The 20135-nt window shown below is 35.9% G+C and overlaps 1 protein-coding gene across 1 annotated transcript in view; it reads left to right on the top strand.

Annotated features, from left to right (window-relative positions):
* The window catches only part of Malrd1 (MAM and LDL receptor class A domain containing 1), a 609872-nt gene that overhangs the window by 375852 nt on the left and 213885 nt on the right, over nt 1–20135 (top strand). Inside the window, exon 28 of the mRNA XM_059263620.1 lies at nt 11371–11554. Within this exon, the coding sequence (XP_059119603.1) occupies nt 11371–11554 (184 nt within the window). The remainder of the gene's footprint in view (nt 1–11370; nt 11555–20135) is intronic.

Consider the following 20135-nt stretch of genomic DNA (forward strand, 5'->3'; position numbering starts at 1 on the left):
ACCAGTTTAATTTTGGAAAATACAAAATGAAGGGGGTTTTAAAGATTAAAGCAAATGGGTGCAACATGATTGAGACAGAGCCAACTCTAAACATTCCAAAACAAGTTTCTCAAAGGGGTGACATTAAATTAAGAAAAAGGTCAAGCATTAAATATAGGTTTCTAGTCATTGCATTCCTATTATCCTCTTTTTACCTTAAACTTAACCTAAAACTCATCAAATATTTGAAAAGGAAACTAAAATAATTTAGATAATTTTTATAAATAGTTTGAAACCTACTTTATAGTCTACACATTCATTTATAAATGCAATTGTTGTCCCTTTTCAGATACACATGCATGCTGGATGTATTCACTCTACACACCATTATTTATTGAATACCTACTGTGTACAAGCCACTATGCTTAGTACTGTTTATCAGTTTTCCCCCATGATTTCATGTTTGCCTAATGATAGTAGAGCTATCTGTTAGTTAATCATGGCAGGGAAGATTGTATTTTTTTCACACTATAATGAAAAAGGAAGTGTAGTGTAGTCTTGAATTATGTGCTAGGTAGTTATGTCCTTGTTAAGGCCACCAGTGAAGGCTGCCAAGAAGAGAAAGTGTTGATAAAGCTGAAACATATGTAGGAACTAAGTAGGTTCCCTTTGGTCAAACTCAAGAGCATTTTGTATAAATGCCCCAAGTTAATAGTGGGACATTAAAAGACTGAAGAAGGATGGCTTTAAGAGGAACAACAACAACAAAAAAAAAAAATGAAAGGAAGTTGGGTAGAAAATGAGGCTAGGGCACAGTTTGAGCCTTTTTATGTTTTAAATGTTTTTGTTGTGAACTTTATAAGTGAGCATAGCGTCTACATCATTCCCAACCATCTGCCCCCTTCTATTCACTCCTGTATCAGATGCAGCCCTGCCAAATACATGATCTCTTTATACTTATTATTGTTACATCTATGTTCATATACATATGTATGCACACATGTACATACCACTCACTGAGTCAGTTTAGCATGGCAAGTATATATCTATGTCCGTGGATGGTCACTTTGAGTATGGATTACCTATGTGGAAGCTCATCCCTGAGCTTTCATGGGTAATCCCTGAGCCTTCGGTTTAGGGATTACATTGAAGATGTATCAGTTGGGGTTGGAAACCCTACCATTTCTTATTCTCTACGTTTTGAGCTGTGGCTCTCTGTAGGAGTTTCCATCTGTTGACAGTTACTGTAAGAATAAGTGTTTGGAATACAGTAAGAATTGACTTCAGAAAATGGCAGTAGTAATTTCTCCTGTTAGATGTATAGCCCCTCCAGCCATGGTTAGTTGACTAGGTTTACAGGATCAGGTATGAGTTCCCTCGTATCAAGAAGACCTTAAGTTCGATTATATAATGTACAATAAATGGAAAAAAATACTTTCAAACCCTTATAAAAACCATTATTACCCTAAACCCCAAACCATGTAAAGACACAATAACAACAAAGTTGCAAACTGAATAGGAACATACATTAAAAACATAATCCATTATAAGCAAATTGGCTTTATCGTAGAGATGCAAAGATGATTCAGCACACATAAGTCAATAAAATCTAGTAAATCATACAAATGGATTTAAAAATAGTTATTATATAAGAAAATGGTAGGGTTTCAACCCCAACTGACACTTCAATGCAATCCCTAATATATATCCCTATATATCAATAGATGCAGAAGAGATCTTTGACAAATCCTCACATGCCTCATGATAAAAGTCCCAGAGAACAGGATTTGAGGTAGCATAGCTTGACATAGTAAAACATAGATAAAACAAATCATAGTCAACATCAACTTAAGAGAAGAAAACCACAAAGCATTCCCCTAAAATCAGGGAAAATATAGGACTATCTACTGTATCCACTCTTGTTTAATATAGTGTTTGAAGTCTTAGCTAAAGCAATGAAACACAAGAAAGAAATCAGAGGAGAAGGGAGGAAAAAGAGGAGAAAGAGGGAGAACAGGAATGAGGAGAGGGAGGAGGAGAAGTCATCAATCTGGACCATTTTAATATGAGGTTGGGTCATCTTCTAATTCAGCAGTAGCAGCCTGAACGTCTCTGAAGGACCTGTGATTTTATAAGATTACTTTATTGGCCAGTTTTGTTAAATAGACATGTCAGTTATGCTGATAATGAAAATACACACTGGTTATTTACACATAATCTACCTCATCGACACCAGATACTATGTAACAGCTGTTTTACGAGAAATGCCAGAATGCCAGAATCTGACATTTCTGGTCAATGAATATCTTAATGACACCTTGAGTGAATGATTGAATGACCTCAGATCTTGGGTACTGAGCTTCTTGATATGCAAATTCAGCATACGATGATTGGCTTTTACCATTGTAGAAGAAAATACTTTAACCCTTTATAACTGTATTTGAAGATCTAAAGACATCTGCCGTATTTGTGTTATTGATTCTAATCATGAAAATGGAATATAAAGGTGAAGAAGAAATTAACACCTGTCCGGAGAATGGAAAGACTCAAATGAATGTCATGTATGAGGCCACTGAGTTTATTCTAGGCCATGTTAAGAATGTTCTTCTTAATGCCAAAGTAAGACCCTTTGAGGGATATTTTTTAGCTTTGAAATGACAAATCCACATATTTGTGTAAGTATGGGGATATGTATTTATATTATCCTTGTGTGAATAGGAGAAAATATAAATGTTTTCATATACCATGCGAAGTTATGATGCTATATTTAGAAATCCTCAATAACACAGCAAGTTGGGTTAAAATAAGCATGATCTACAGAAATGATTTGTACAACTCCAGCTTCACTAATTTTTATATTTTTCATTAAACTACCCATTTCACCTGAGAGTCTTATTTTGCTTGCATGAACCTGTGAAGCATATTTTCAACAAATAAATTTGGGGTTTATAGGCTTGCCATTCCAGCAAGAAAGTGAAAACATTCTGCCTAAAATAACTTCGTAACAAACATAAAATGAATATTTTATAAAGTGTCTGTGGCCACACATCCAAACAAAGGGTACACTGTTTTGCCTCTCATGTTTAAAAAGACAGGAGGCGCTAACTGCAGATTTACCTTCAGATATTTGCTAGGAGTTTGCGAGATGTTTCTGTGCAGATTATCTCATAACATTTTTAGGTTCATTAACTGCTCTTGGTGTTCATTTTATCTTTTAATGTAAAGTGTCATTAACTTATATATAAACATTAATCGTGATTATGCCTATAGTTTAACAAATGAGTGTGAATTCTAACTTTACGTATTAGTCAGTTTGCTTCAGTTGATTGATACCATTTGTTTAAGATTTATTCATTTTTATGTTGTGTACATGTGAGTATGCCTGAATGCATGTATGTACACCACACACATGCAGGTACCCATGGAGGCAAGAAGAAGGCATCAGAGTCCCTGGAACTGGAGTTACAGGTGGTTGTGAGTTGCCTTGTGTGGCTGCTGGGAACCAAACTGTGTCCTCTGCAAGAGTAGTAATTGCTGTTACACACTGAGCCACCTTTCCAGCCCCGTTCTCATCTTAACTGATTTGAAGAAAGTTTTCTGTTTAATAAAGATCTTACTATAAATACTAACCATTCTCGTAGATTTTTAAAAGATATTTTATCATAACTGTAGAGGATTTTCATGCTAATAAAAATCGTCGACATGAGTTGAATCATGTTGTGGTCTAGTCTTCCTCTGAGGAACAAGGATCAATCTTGGCTTCTATGAGAAGATTCAGTTTGCATATTTATGAAGTGAATTTTTTTTTGCTGTCATTTAGATTCAACATAATTTCTGCATAGTGTCCAATCTCCTGGGGTATCATTGATTTTATTATCTGTTTGTCATCATCATGCTTGTTTAAAAACATTTAATGTTTTCCCAGTTGATGAATTTAAAAAAGGTTAAGTCAAAAAAATTTATGAACATACTAGATATACAAAATACATTTTATTTAATTGGAATATTTAGAGGCTATTCCCTCTGTGTTTATTATGTTAAATTGAGTGAAGGTCAGTAGTTCTAATAGTTATTACTTTCCTAGCTTTACAGATTTGACTTCATAGACCATAGCTACAAATAAGATCAGTTCAACATAAATGTATTAGTAAAAATATTATATAATATGTGTAAATGAGCAAAATATTAAAACTTGTTAAGCAATTTTTTTTATCTTATAAAAGTTTAGATTGATATAATTTCAGCAAAAATAATACAGGAATTGTCTATATATCCCGCACTCACTTATTTTTTTCATCTAAAATCCAATTGGTTGTACTTGTCAGAATTATTAATCCAAGGTTTTACCTAAAGTTCATACTTAAGATATAATGTCTCTATTTTATACTCAATTTTTTAAAAATATTGTATCACTTATGTCCTCCTAACTTCCTCTGAAACTTTTCTTGTTTGGGGTGATTTTTGCAGTTTTGAGAAATACTAGCCAAGTGCTTCATATAATGTCAATCCCCCATCATTTACAGTGGAGCTTCTCAGCAACCCACAGCCAAAGGGTGAGAATTTAAACTCCATATCTTCATCAGCAGACTATCTCTGATAATTTTCAAAATTATTTAACATAGGTTTGTCTCTTTCCCCCATTCATTTATTCAATGTATAGTTTATTTATATCTGTTGGGCTTATTTATATTTGTTATTACCATAAATTCATTATAAAGCAATTTTATGATTTATTTTGTTCATTTTTTATACTCTGGAGACTATGACTCTTCTACTTTGCTTTTCTAACCCTTTGACACATCCCCAATCCATTTGGGTCTTTATTTTGCTACTTTCTCACTTTCTGGCAATATAAGACACATCAAATTCAGGTATGCACTAGGTCCAGGTCTAGTCTCTTTGCCCCACTAAGATATGGTATCCTTGATGGTCTGATCTTATTTGCTTGATTTCTCATCTTGTAGTGATAGAAAAAATATATGATTTTGTGTATAGTAATCTAGACAGTTCTATGCATACATTCACACACACACACATACACACACACACACATATATAAACATAATTACTTCTGTGTCATTATCTCTTCATATTATATAAAAATAAGTTCATAGTATCTCTAAATGTGCTCCATTATCTCACAAGTCCTTCAGATCTTCTCCTCTATCTTGTTTAAAATCTTTCATTCAAATAGCAAGAAATTTCCCTTACCATTTCTTACCTACGCTTTTAAAATTTTATTATGAATTTTCCATACTAAGCCATGCCTCTTTATGCACTTTACTAACTATAGTACATTGCTGATGTGCAATTATTTTTCTTTTTCTTACAAATCTTTTGTTTACAGATTTATTATGTCTGTGAGTTTGTTATACACATCATTCATGCATTAAGACTGATTTGTCAGATTGTAAATCATTTGGACTATTCAACCTCCTGAGTAATACATTAAGGCTTTTTTTAATACTGTAGTATTCCTTGAGTCTTGATAGATGCTCAGTGTCATATATTTACCATTGCATTTAGTATTGTATAAGAACTTAGTATTGTATAGGAATGTATTTATTGGAAAGTTTCCTGTCATAAAAAATACCCACTATAATTCACCTATACAGTCACCTTCTTATATTCCCAAATCACTGCCTATCACAATATCTTTGTTATCAGTGCAGTTTTGAACCATCTAATATCTCGGCAGTTGCATTTGAGAGTGTTTACGAGGTAGAACAATGGTTCTTCAAATATTTGAAACGTTATATAGGCCAGGGACACAAGTCATGGAAGGAACATGTGTTCAAAATAGTCAAGGTTCTGTGTTCAATTCCCACCACCAAAATATATAATAACTATTTGCAATGAATGTGTGATTGTTTGTTCTCAATGTTCTGTTCCACAGAGAAATGGCATCAAAAAAGACAAGACCACAACTTGGTGACAAATTCTCTCAGTTTTCTTTCATTTAAGAAAGTCTTGAGGGGACCTTGTTGCAACCTAGTGTAGACAGAAATGTAGGGTCTCGGTTCAGGTGGAGTGAAGACAAGATTTGTTTTCAGAAGTGTTTGACTGTGGTAGAGTGGTTACTGACCAAGTACTGTCTTTCTTGCTAAACTTGCCCCCTTTGCAATATTTTGACTACAATGACCAGTCAGTGATCTTGGATTATTCAAGCAATTTGTCTTTCATATTTAATTTGTATAAACGATGACAAATGGACACTGTCATCCTACTGCTTTGTAACTTATTACCTGACATTCCTAGTTAGTCTGCCATCTACTATTACTCCATTTCCCAAGTCTTCTAATAGTTTATATCCAAAGAATTTAATATTTATTAGCAGGAAATAAGACATTGCTAAAATATTTCCTGAAGAAAAAAAAGTGACTCAATGGGTATATCATTGATGGATAATTAAACAAGTGATTTAGAATCTGGGAAAACCTTTCAAATACGATGAAGACGTCAGTGAAGAAAAAGTGGTATTTCTCAAATGGTTTGGGATAAAGTATCCAATTATCTCATGAAACTTTGTATATTTATATCAAACATATTAGACTGAACTACTGAACTAATTTCTCATTAACACAATTTTAAAAAGGGAAGTGGCTTTATCTTCTTAGTATTTCCCATTGCTTTTCCTCATGAAGAGGGGAGATTCAAGTGAGTCATGGAGGCAAACACCTTGTGATGTCTCCAGGGCAGTGCACATGACAAGGTAATCTACTCAAAGCTTAAGAAAACCTTAAAATATGGCAAGTAACCATTTCTCCCATTTTTGAAATTTAACCTATTAATGTACATATATTTACTTTTCTTTATTTATTTCCTCAGGAATCTTGAATTAAAATCCATGTGAATACAATTGTTATGCCCCTGGCCAATTAGTGGCAAAATTATAGGATGGATGTCAGTGACATTTATCGTACAGCCTTAGAAAGAATTAGAATCATGACATTAATAAATGAGTAGATAAATAAAGAACTTGGAATTGATTACATACCCACCTTGTAAAAATGTATGTGTGAGAGAGGGAGTCAATATAGTAATTTGTTTTTATGAACTCTATATTAGACCACTTAACTTCCACAGGGTAGGCTCCATCTTCTCTTCATTGGATTCAAGAAAGTAACATTGAAATTGTCAATATATGAGCATTGTATGCTTTCTGAATAAAGAAATGAATAGATAGGCATATAAGAAGAAATATACATTAAGGAGAAATTGGGCAACTATAAGAATAAAAATTGATGCTATATTCAAAGATTTTATATATATTAGACTATATAAAGTGTTAGGATATATTAGAGTGATGTTTTATGATAGATACCACATTATGGAAGATTCTCAACATAATTAGCTCTCATTTTCTTTTATTTTTTTTATCCTTGTAAAAATCAAAGTGAACACTTTGTTCAAGTCTCTCAATCTTTTTATTTTTAATAGAAGCCTCATTATAAGATTTAAGAAATGATTCATATTTTATTAATTAAAGGGATCACATGACTTTCTTTGATGTTATTTGTTGAAATCTCTTTTCAGGCTTAGCAGGTCTCAAGGGTATTGTATGAGTTACAGAAGTGGATGCCTGGGGAAATGTTACAATTTATGAATTAAGACAGGCTTTCATCAATATCCTTGTCTCTGATATTCTTAAGTGTCAGACAGATCTCGGTTTAATCTTTAATTTAATTTATCATCCTTTTGATTCTCAATCACTAAAACATCACTAAGAGTCAAAGACTAACCTTGAAAAGAACTTCTTTAACCATAAGAAAGATATGAAATTCCTAATGGAATTTCTGTGTGAATCCCACCCCCATTAACGTAGGTATTTCACAAGTCTCTGGGGATAAGTATATATTAGGAAATAGTATTAAAAGCTTTATCTGTAAATTGCTAGTTGTTTTGCAAAATTAATTTTACATCAATGGATACATAGTTTCACCTTCTCTTTGTTGCCTCTAATACAAATAAATAGAACAAATGTATCTAATACAAATAAATAGAAAAATAACAAAAAGAACAATTAGATCAAGTATCTATTTAGCCTCCACAGAATGAGGCATTGGACACATGCCCTAATTCTCCAAAGCAAGAAATTACAAATATATAACTCCTTTGGATCCTTTTTTCAGACATTTCTTTTTGTAAATTTCCATATATCCTTAAAATACAAATAAGTTATATATTTCATAGCTGTGCATTATAACTTCATGTGAACATCATACCCGATTTTCTAGATGCTATTCTATTAAATACTCGCCTGTTTCATTATTTGATTACTACCTTCTTTTTTTGTTTGTTTGTTTTTGTTTTCGTTTTTTTCGAGACAGGATTTCTCTATGTAGCTTTGCGCCTTTCCTGGAACTCACTCTGTAGACCAGGCTGGCCTCAAACTCGCAGAGATCCACCTGACTCTGCCTCCCAAGTGCTAGGATTAAAGGCATGCGCCACCATCACCCAGCTGATTACTACCGTCTGAGATCAAATCTCATCGTGACTTCATCCAGGAAAAACAATGAAACAGCAGCAAGTAGTATTGGTGATTTGGATCCTAACAATAAGTGCAATGTGATGATAATGTTTTCTCTTTTGGTAAATAGCCATTATCATGATCTCTTAAATCATCCTGTCCTTGTTTTTCTGCTGTTGTTATGATAAAAATAACCTGAAAATAGCAGCGTAGAGAGAAAAGGTTTATTCTGCTTCACATTTCAAGGATACCGTTCATCCTGCAGGGCAAGTTGAGGCAACAGGAGCATGAACCCACTCCTTACATTCACAATCCCAAGCAGAGTGGGCCGAACCCATGCAGCTCTGTGTCTTCATTTTTTACAGTCCAGGATGCAAACAAGGAGCAGTGGGCAGGTCTTGTAGCTAGAGTTTTCCTGCCTGGCCCACAGTCAGGACAAATCCCTCTCACCTGCCAGTCCCACAGCCGCTCAGACCCAACCAAGTAAACACAGAGACTTATACTGCTTACAAACTGTATTTCCGTGGCAAGCTTCTTGCTAACTGTTCTTATATCTTAAATTAACCCATTTCTATTAATCTATAAGTTGCCACATGGCTCGTGGCTTACCGGTATCTTAAAATCTTCTCATGGAGGCTGGTAGGGTCTCTCCGCCTCAGCCTACCACTTCCAAGAATTCTCTTCTCTGCTTGTCCTGCCCATACTTCCTGCCTGGCTACTGGTCAATCAATATTTTATTTATTAACCAATCAGAGCAACACATTTAACATACAGAACGTCCCACAGCACAGGTCTTCCCATCTCAGTTAAGACAGTCAAGGCAACTCCTCATAGGCATGCCTGAAAGCCAATATCCTGTTGATTCCATCCAGTTCTCAGGAAAAGCTAGAACCAAAACACCACAAAGCACTGTGCACAAGCAAAGTCAGATGAGTCTCAACTGGCTTTTCTAATGGCTTAATGTAGGTGTCATTTTTTTACTTGCCCATTAGGGTTATGGTATATGTCAGATCATGTTACAATCCTAGAAGCATTCACATATTTGCATGTTATAGTACTTCTTGAACCTTCACTGTTCTGAGGAAATTGTAGATGAATTGCTAAATGGTCTTATAAATGAAATACATGGGAGCCGGGTATTGGGGTGAAAGATCAGAGAAGCAGAACAAGCCACAGCTAACCTTACCTCACCAACTTCTCAGCCAATCCTGTTTCCTCAAACTGGAAAGCCTCTGAGTCCTCACATGAATAGATCTCAGCTGAACTGCTGCTAAAAGCCTAAAAGCTTAAAAGCCTCTAGTTCCTGGTCCTCACACCTTATATACCTTTCTGCTTCCTGCCATCACTTCCTGGGATTAAAGGTGTGTGGCACCATGCCTGGCTATTTCCAGTGTGGCCTTGAAGTCACAGAGATCCAGATGGATCTATGTCTCCCAAGTGATAGGATTGAAGGTGTGTGTGTGCTACCATTTTCTAGTCTCTATGTCTACCTAGTGGTGGTTCTGTTTTCTGACCCTAGATAAGTTTATTAGGGTGCACAATAAATTGGGGGACACAATATCACCATAGGAAATATTTGCATATGTCATTTTTAAATTAACTTTTAGTTTGAAGAATTGTATCCTGAAACTGATAAAGCTGGTTCACAGATATTTATATTTTTGAAAAATAAAAATATTGTGATTATGTAGTAATAGAATATTTGAAATCTGACTGACTTGGAAGCATATCACATTCTTTCCATGTTCAACTCAATGCACAGAGATAACTGATTTCCCATTAATCCTTTTGCCTTTTGTTTCCTTCTCTGTGTTAGTGAACAAGGCTCTTTAGGAGGAATGTGTAACCAGAATAATTAGATACAATGTTTAAAAAGTAGGGAAGTGGTGTCCAGAAATATAAACTCAGTAATCCCGAAATTTCTTTCAGATTCTTATCAATACTAAGAATTTTGGGTGTATGCAAGAATAGGTGGATTTAACTCATGAGTACACTGTCATGATACTAATACCCCTGCAAATGCTAAAAGCATGTTCACTGCTAATCCCACCAGTATTGCTTTAGGAAGATGTGCAGGTGGGTTAACATGTCTGTTCTGGTGAGATAAAGAACAGCATGGATGTCAGCAGAGCTCCGCTGTTTTTGTTTTCATTTTGTTTGTTATTGATTCTTTGGGAATTTCACATCCCAGTCCCACTCATCTCCCAGGCCCTCTGTACCTACTCCTCCCTCTTGTAGTGCTCCCCACAGAGGAAAGCTAAACAAGAATAAAAATAAGCAATAATTTTTTAAAAAAGGAAAACAATTTGCTCCTCCGTCTTTCCCACCTCTCCGTCGCTTCTTCATTTTAGTGGCGTTGGGAGCTGCTCTGTATCATGCAGTATAGTCTTTTGCCCAAACAGCTTTACTTGCAAATGTTCATTGTGTAATGAGTTGTTTGTCAGGTTCAAGGCCTCTGGCTTGGGTATATCATCAAAACTAGACCTTCCCCAAAACTCCTCTCAGATATCCTGTTGTCCCCAGTCATGGCGGTCTTGCGGCTATGGTTTTGCAGGATCAGTCCCTTCACACACTCCAGCAGGTCATAGATGGGGTAGATGTTGGGGTTTGCCTGCTCCAAGTCTTGGATGTGTGCATGGGTGGCAGCTGAGAGTGGCCTCTGAGTTGATCAGTCCAGGCCCCTGGGACAGCTCCTCTCAGCTGAGGGGTGGAGTCAGCTCTCTCAGGGTGTGGTGAGGTGGTGGGACAAGCTTTCCCATCAGGGTCCCCTATATCAGTGCTGTGAAGGTTCTGGACCAGCTCTCCAATGGGGTGGGGCAGATCACTGTTACTTTCATTGGTTAAGAGCTCCTGTACCATGCAATATTTCTTATTATTAAGTGCTTTAGTGATCCCACTAATGTGAACCTCTTTAATTTCAGACAGACAAAGGACTGTCAGAAGTATGGCAACAAAGCAAGCCAGACCCTGATAATCACTGGCAAAAGGCCACCATCCTGCTGGGAAAATTAAGAAATTTTGAGGTCATATTTCAAGGCATCAGAACAAAGGATCTAGGAGGCGGAGCTGCAATTGATGATATTGAATTCGAGAACTGCACAACTGGTGAGTCTCTGGTAGCCCTCCTATCCAAAGCCACACTTAGATCGTGACTGTTTGCATCTTTGCTATATGTTTATAAAATGTTCTCATTCTATGAATTTTGTCTGTATAATAAACCAGTTTAAAAGTACAGCTTAATAACTGTAAACTTTAAAATACCTATTAAAAAGTGATATCAGTCCATAATCATTTGGGTTACTATAATAACTTGTGTCATAAACTTTGTGTCTAAGAAAGACAGAAACTTACTGCACATTGGTCTAGATGCCAGAAACTGAAACCATTATTCCAGTTCATGGGAGGTTTGGAGACAGCACCTTTCTGCTGAGTCAGATGGCAGAAGGAAAAATTCACTCCTTAAAGCTATGTTTGTATATTAATTCCATGTTGTCAGCTCTATCCTCATGACCCATTCACATCCTCAAATATTCTACCTTCTAATAACATCATTGGAAGTTAGGATCTCAGCAATGAATTTGAACAGGATTAAAAGAGTTTAAAAGTTGCAATACTTTCTCATTGTTCAATTGCAAAGTAACTCCACTTCCATATTATGACTTTTCTACCATGCAGAAGTTTTTCCTATTAAATTTGTTTTTAATACAGTATAAAATGTAAAGTCTGAGATTTATATTCATATCTTTACCTTACGGTAACAAAAAATAAGCCAAAAAGAAAACAGACTGGAAACTGGTTGCTAGTGCATGCATGAGAAATAAATTTAAGTCCATATCAAGCAGAATCTGAATTGGGAGCTATGCTTAGGAGATTTTAAAATGCTGCTCCAAGACTAGACTTGCATTCAGACAACAATGAAATAATTCTGCAATCTTTTCTGACACTTCTAAGTGTGAAGTCTAGCTACAGATTTTCTTTACAGAACTATCTAGTAAATGTCAAAAATAATTATAAATAAGTTTGTACCATTTTAGTTTGCAAAATTCTTTCAGAGGAATTCTTTGATTTAATTTCCAAAATAGTCCTGTGTAATACATACTGCCAATGAAAGACACTCCTGTGGTTTTCTGCTCCGACCCACTTGAAAGCAAGCCTCTGGGAAAGAAGAACTAATCCTTATGTGAATTAATTTTTCTGTTGCTCTCATATTAAAATATCATTTCACCAAGGGAGTTCAAAAATGCAACTTTGGCATGAATGATGTTATCTGTCCACTTTATGAGCAGTGCTGCTTCAAAGTACTCTGGTTCATTAGAAACAAACATTTTGAAACTTGGTCCTGCTCCCCATTATTTCTAGAAAAGGCAGGTGCTCCTCAGTTGCCTGACACATGTACATGAAGTGAGATTCCTTTATGACTCCCCTATGACCTTTGGCCCAAATAGCTCTGGATATCTAAGACTTGCCTGATAGGACTTGGAGAGGTTTAGGAGCTGATGCTTCAATAAATAAAATTACAGTTATGCACAACAACAACAATAATAATAATAATAATGAAAGAGAAGGTATTTTTAATTGTGCTTTATTAAATAATTTCTCAGTAAATTCCCTAGCAATACATTGATTAGGAATCAAATTCATTTTTTTTTTAAAATAAGCCCAAAGAATGGCCCTTTTACAGAGTTTGTTTTAGCTTACAACATGAAATATGTGTCTTTTTGGACAAGTTAATATAGAGGCAAATGCTTGCACACAGCAAAAGACAATGATATCATAGCCCCATTTTATTAAGTTGCTTTAAAAAGACCCATATACAAATCTTACAGAGTCCAACACCCATTCAATAATAAAGGAAAAAAAGGAAATGAATATATAATGAAAAAGAAAGAAATGTCCATCTTTATAGTTATAAAAGTTCATAATTTACAGGGATTCCCATTTCAACCAATTACCATTTAGGTACAACCATTTCCTCATTGTGACCATTCACCTGATACAGACCTTACTATTAATGCTAAATAGCATTTGTACCCAGTTCTGCAACAAGACCCCTGGGCACTCACTTGCTCTCTGTTTCTTAACTGAAAGCAAGTGACATAATTTTTTTTTGCCTTAGTTTGGTTACCTATAAATTACCAACGATGATGTTCCTATCTCATAGTGTGCACATGAGGATTCGATTACTAATTCTCAATAAATCGTATAAGGCATATTTGATGTCTTAGTAGTTGTTAGCTTAAAATGTATACAAACAACAGCAAAAGGCTAAGAATTGTCGTAGTAGTGAAAATACTATATCAACACTCACAGTCTGATTCTCCTCAAAACACCAATTCCCACATGCTTAGCAAATATTTCGTGATTACTGAGGCTGAAGAAAGTTCTGCAAGATTCAGTACGTATCTCCTCACAGCAGGGTTAAATGTGTGTCCCTTAGTGTTCCGGCAACTGGATTTTTAAATTTCCCATTTTATTGCATCATTCTTGATTCTTACCACCCCCCAACACACACACACACACACACACACACACACACACACACACACACACACACAAACACACACACGCACACAGATACACACACGCACACACACACATACATTTCCAGTGTGTTGTCTCTGGATAGTCTATTTTTGGGACCTTTCTGCAATCTGCCTCCAAGATACCAATTAACCTAGGTTCTCAGGGTAAAAATCCAATAATTCTATAAATTATTCCATTTTCTTCGGAAAATATAAAAATCCAAGTTCAGGAAAAAGGAAAGAGAATATTTAGGGAATAGAAAACATTTCCTGACTATTCCTGGAAAAGCAACTGATCTGAAGTGAAAACAGGTGGCATGCTGATCACCCCTGCATCATCCTTGATTAACCCTGGAATTGGGAGATCATAAAGCAGTGATTGCTGTGTGTGAGCTTCACAAATTAATACATCTATATACAGAACCCAGTAGAATTTGATGTTAAAACATAATTTCTATATTCTATTTAAGTAGTAAGTTCTGTTTCTGCTCAATGTATGAGTGCTGCACTATTTTAAAATAAATATTAAGTAGAGGAAAAATGATACCTAGTGAAAAAAGTAAATATCTCACCCCATTAAAATAATTAGAAATGACTTCTACTTTCAGTAATGAACAGCTACGGAGTTTATGACTTTATAATATAAGGATAAACAAAGTGAGGTTTATAAGTGGGAGGTAGATGAGTGGAAGAACAAATGAAAATGTATCTACAGAGACAATTTGTACAAATTTTGATAAAGTATGAAAACTAAGAATTGACAAAATTCCTTTTTTCAAGGATTTTTATTCTGGTGGCAGATTAAAGTACTTAAAGTAACATCCAGTGTTGTGTCATTCAGTGATGACAGGTGTCGTAAATGACATAAAAAAAAAGTGATAAAGAATTACTACCCTGACAAGAGTAGTAAGAAACACTCAATTAGAAGGTTGCAGTTGGACAAAGCCTAAATAAAATTAGAAGTCAACCATGAAGACATTTAGGGATGTCTTGAGATGGGCAGATTTAAGTAAATACCTTTCTAGAGCAGAATAATGGTAGAGATAGTTATGGTCCATGGTGTACAGAATTTTGTCCTTCAAAATCAATGCTTGCTATGTACAAATAGACTCTTCCAGCAATGGGACTAAGCAAAGAGATGCTAGAGGGAAATGTTTTAAGTGTAATTTTGGCTCTGTAGAAGACTGATCAAATCTCATAAAGTATGTCCTCATTTAACTGTTGGAAATAAAGATAGGACATACTCTATACACTAGATTTGAGAATATAACAAGTCAATATATACCATATGCATTCAGCATTAATATTTCATGTTAACTACTACAACAATGTTAAGTGATTGGCAACATTACCATTATTATCACCATAATGTGTAAATTAATCCCCACAAACTCTGAAAGCAAAGTTACATATAAATTACCGTATTAGCCAGATTGGTTATCCTTCTAATACTTAATGGTAGCTTCCCTTTGTTAGGCTACTCCTAAAAATCACATTGATTACCTAGAAGTAAAAAGCCACTACCTAACAGGTGATATGTAGATGGAGAGTTTCTCTCCAGCTCCTGCCAAGTCCTGACAGTCCCACAGCCCACTTATAAAATAAACACACAGACTCTTATATAATTTAAACTGTTTGACCTAATGGCTCAGGCTTCTAGCTATCTAGTTCTTACATCTTAAATTAACCCATTTCTATTAATCTATACCTTGCCACATGGTTCGTGGCTTACCAGTATCTTACATGTTGGTACTCATGGCGGCTGCTGGCAGCATCTACTGACTCAGCCTTCCACTTCCCCGAATTCTCCTCTCTCCTTGTCTCACGTATACTTCCTGCCTGGCTACTAGCCAATCAGTGTTTTATTTATTAACCAATCTGAACAACACATTTAACATACAGAACATCCCACAGCAGTGATATATCTGGTGGCCAGTGTGAAATGACTACAAAATTTTCTGAGTCCAGTAAAACAGAAGAGTCAACTATGCAATGGGTTCCAGGAAATGAATGTATTACAGCCTAAGGTGATGAGGAACAAGCCAAGCCTAGGATTCATGGCAAACTGGACCACCATTGCCAGGCAAAGCTGTCCAGCACTGGTGGAGACTCATTCTACTTGCACACTCACAAATTGTCCCACAGCCGACAGGGGAATAGAGTCTATCTTTGGCTTTATTTTCTGGGGAAAAGGACACACTTGGCAACAGTATAGCAGGATACTTAAGAAACCAGAGATGAAGCATGGGAAGTCCCAGCTCCTTGTCTCCTAACTTAGCATGATGCATTCTCAGCATCTTCTTCAGTTATCAGAGCTGAAAGCAAGGGAGTGGGGAGAATAGGGATCCCCTATGGCCAGCAAGAATAATCTCCTACAAAAAATTTGTCAAAGACTGCAAAAGCTCTCAAAGGAAAATCTGGTATCAGACATATCAGTGTTTCTGGCAGAGGAATGATTTGTAGTATTAGTTCAAGTCTTCTAAGGTGATGTAAACTCAAGCTTTTTTTTATTTAAGAAAATTTTTTTATTCATTTTACATACCATCCACAGATTCCCCCCTCTCATTCCCCCTCCCCCCCCCAGCCTTCCCCCCGACCCATCCCCATTCCAACCTTCAAAAGGGTAAGAGCTCCCATGGGGAGTCAGCAAAGCCTGGTATATTTAATTGAGGCAGGTCCAAGTCCCTCCCCACTGCATCAAGGCTGAGCAAGGCATCCCACCTTAGGTAATGGGCTCCTCAGACAGACCAAGCTACACAACTGTCTCCCCTATGCAGAGGGCCTAGTCCAGTCCTATGCAGGTTCCACAATTGTTCTAAAGTTCATGAGTTCCTACAAGCTTGGTTCAGTTGTCTCTGTAGATTTCCCCATAATGATCTTGACCCTCCTTGATCATATAATCCATCTTTCCCCTTTTTTTGACTGGACTCCCTGAGCTTGGCCTGGTGCTTGGCTGTGGATCTCTGCCTCTGCTTCCATCAGTTACTGGATGACAGTTAGGTAACTCACCAACCCGATTATTGGGCCAAGCTTAATTTTTTAACATTCAAGTAATCTTCCTTGTTAGAGTTGATTTATCTTTAGATTAAGAAAACATTCTAGTAAGAGGATGGATGCAAAAATTTAACTTGAGCAAAATCCAGGTCTTAAAAGTTTTGTTTTTGCTAGTGGTGGTGATGATGGGATTGCTTTTCTTGAGATAGTGTTTCAATATGTAGCACAAGCTGGTCTTGAACGTAGTGCTACTGATTAATGAATACCATATTGTTTAGAGCTTATTACTATATATGACAGAGATATTTATTGTTCAGAAAATATTTTCAACCATATCTCATCTTCAGTTAGAGGAATCCCTATGAGTAAAATCTTGTAAGCTTGCTGTAACAACTAGTATATGTTACTAGAGAAATGAAACTTTGACATCTTGGCTGCGAACCCCATTGCTATAGATTCATTTTACTCAAGTTGTTTCATTCAAATATAGCTATCTTTCTAGATCTTGCCTGTGTATCAGAGAAGACCTCATGACAAGTCCAAGATCTACCAGTGCTAGTCTCCTTCAGTTTACAGAACTTCCTTAGAGTTTTTTGGATATTGAAAGGATTAGTGAATAAAACTGGTTTTCAAAACTTGGGGATTGTATTTAATAAAATATAACTTAACCGATCCTGTCAAAAATGCAATTCTATTTCTTGTATAATATAGGGGGACATTATTTACAGTTAAAACAGTTACAAAGCCATTTTGTACAAAGAGCTGTGTTTGATGGTGAGCTGTCAAGCATTGTGATCTCGGTGTGCAAACACATTACTGCCTGTAAGGTCCCATTCTAAGGATTGTTGTTGCTTAATGAATGAATGAATGAAGAAATGGCATATGAGTAATTAATCCTTTATAGTTTTATTCTGTGTAAAGATGTCAGCTGAGAGTAACTTATCTTCAAATTTAACCGTCTGTGTTAATAAAGGGCTTTCAGCACCCCCAGTTCTACACTGTGAGGAAAGACTCGGAGTGCACACAGTTGACACTAATGTAATTCTGAACTAAGAGGTGGGGCTAGCCTTTGTGGCATTTACCCTCCATCCCAATCACTGGCAGCTGTGTCCTCACCTGCCTTTACTGCTGGATTTTGTTTGAGACAGGAAGCAAGAGCCCACGTTGTTAGCATCAAACATCCTTATTGTTCCTCCAAAGACTTAGAATTGTACTTTTTACTTTCTCTAAAATCAGAAAATAATTCTTAATCCTGGCCCAGAGCCATATTGTAAACAGAGGACTATTTGATTGAGTCCAGGGTATCTTTAATCAGCTATTTTAAATTAAAACAAAATCAAGACCATGGATGGGTCTAATTAGCTTAATATTGTATTCAAGTCAACCATTTGTGGCATACTGAGACAATATCAGATATTGCTTTATCTTTCAATTGAGAAAAATTAGCATTTTAATGTTAAAAGATCTACATTTGAAGATGTAATTTATGGGTATCATAATCATAAACGGAATATTATAATTAATATTATTATATTTGATTATAATCAAAGCCCAGTGATATGACTTAGTTCATTTGTAATATTAAGAAAAAATAATTACTTGAGCAGATATTTTAGTAAGACTTAAACAGCCCTTGAAATAGCCCTAGGATCAAATGAAGGCAAACTGTAAATCTGAATGCTAACATCAGCCTCAGTCTGTGTAATTTCTAATTAGAAACTGTTTCAGTTCTAATGAACTACTCCACACACTATTGAATCTGTCTGACCATAGACAACACCATGCTTCAATTTTTGTTGGACTGTATTTTATTCAAAATAAGACTGATGTTTTCAGTAAAATTTTCACTTTATGTTCATGCATTTTTTCATTTCTCATTATTCAGTTGTAAGATGTGCTCCCCAGTCCTGAAATATTTGTGTGGATGTTTACACCGTAGAAGAAATCTAAACTCGGGGTGTACTTCAAAACCAATGTGAAATCCTAGAAGACTATGTCATGAGACTACACATGATGAAACAAGTTACAATAAAATCTCTTTGTATTTCTTCATATGCATATATTAAGCCAGATCTACCATTCACATTTTATTTTGCTATTTTTCTATTACTATTGTATTTTATAGAATATACGTACATACAGCATCTTTATAATTACAAATACTTTGTTTTTTGGTTAATATGAGAAGTTGGCTTATGGGAATATAGGTTTGGGACAAGTTTCTATAGTCAAAGGAAGAAAAGTCATGCAACACAATTGCTAAACCATCATTTAAAATATGAAGCTGACTAAAGTACTAAAATAACCAATGCATAGAAGAACTTCAGAAAATTTTTTACTCTAAAAAGCACGGTGCATGAGAAGCGTGAATTTTGTTGAGGAGTAATATAAGTATGGGTAAAGGCTGTGGAATTAGAGACTATGGGTTTGTAGTCTCCCAAAGACTAGAGAGAAGGGACTAGAGATTGGCTCAGTTGATAAAAGCATTGAAGACCCGAGCTTATATTTCCAGAACCTACAAAAAGCCAGTACAGCTCAAGCATCCGTCATCCCAGTAGACCCTCAGTGAATGGGAGGCAGACCCAGGAGAACCTCCAGAAGCTCACAGACCAGCCTCCTGGGTTGTATGATAGCAAAGTGACCCTATCTCCAACGAAGTGGACAGACAAGAACAGACATACAGAGGATATCCTTTGACCTCCACATATGTGTTGCAGCACATGCATGCCTGCACTAATACTCACATATCCCCCCCCCACATGTGCACATACTAAAAATATGACTGGAGAGTGCATCTTGCAATGAAATAGTACTTCTGTAACTTGGTGTGTGGAGTAAGAGAGCAAAGGATGCAGGTAAGGCCTGAACTGAACAGTTCTGGATTCTTTTGTGAGACCTTAATCATGTGCTTTATTTTCAGTGCGGTGCCTCAGAACTACTCACATCACAGTGAGACTGAGTAATGCTCGAATCAACACAAACTCTGAGCTCTGTTACACCGACACAGTTTCCTTATTGTTTTGTGGGATATGAGCTTTTTGTTTTGTAAAAACATGTACTGTATAAACATCAATTAAGTCAACAAAGGAAACTATTAATACTATATACTGAACAATAAATAGGTACCAAGAGCAGACTAGCTCTAGTGCATATGTGATCTCATTTATGGA

Source organism: Peromyscus eremicus, chromosome 5 (genome assembly GCF_949786415.1).
Source record: "Peromyscus eremicus chromosome 5, PerEre_H2_v1, whole genome shotgun sequence".
Lineage (NCBI taxonomy): Eukaryota > Metazoa > Chordata > Mammalia > Rodentia > Cricetidae > Peromyscus > Peromyscus eremicus.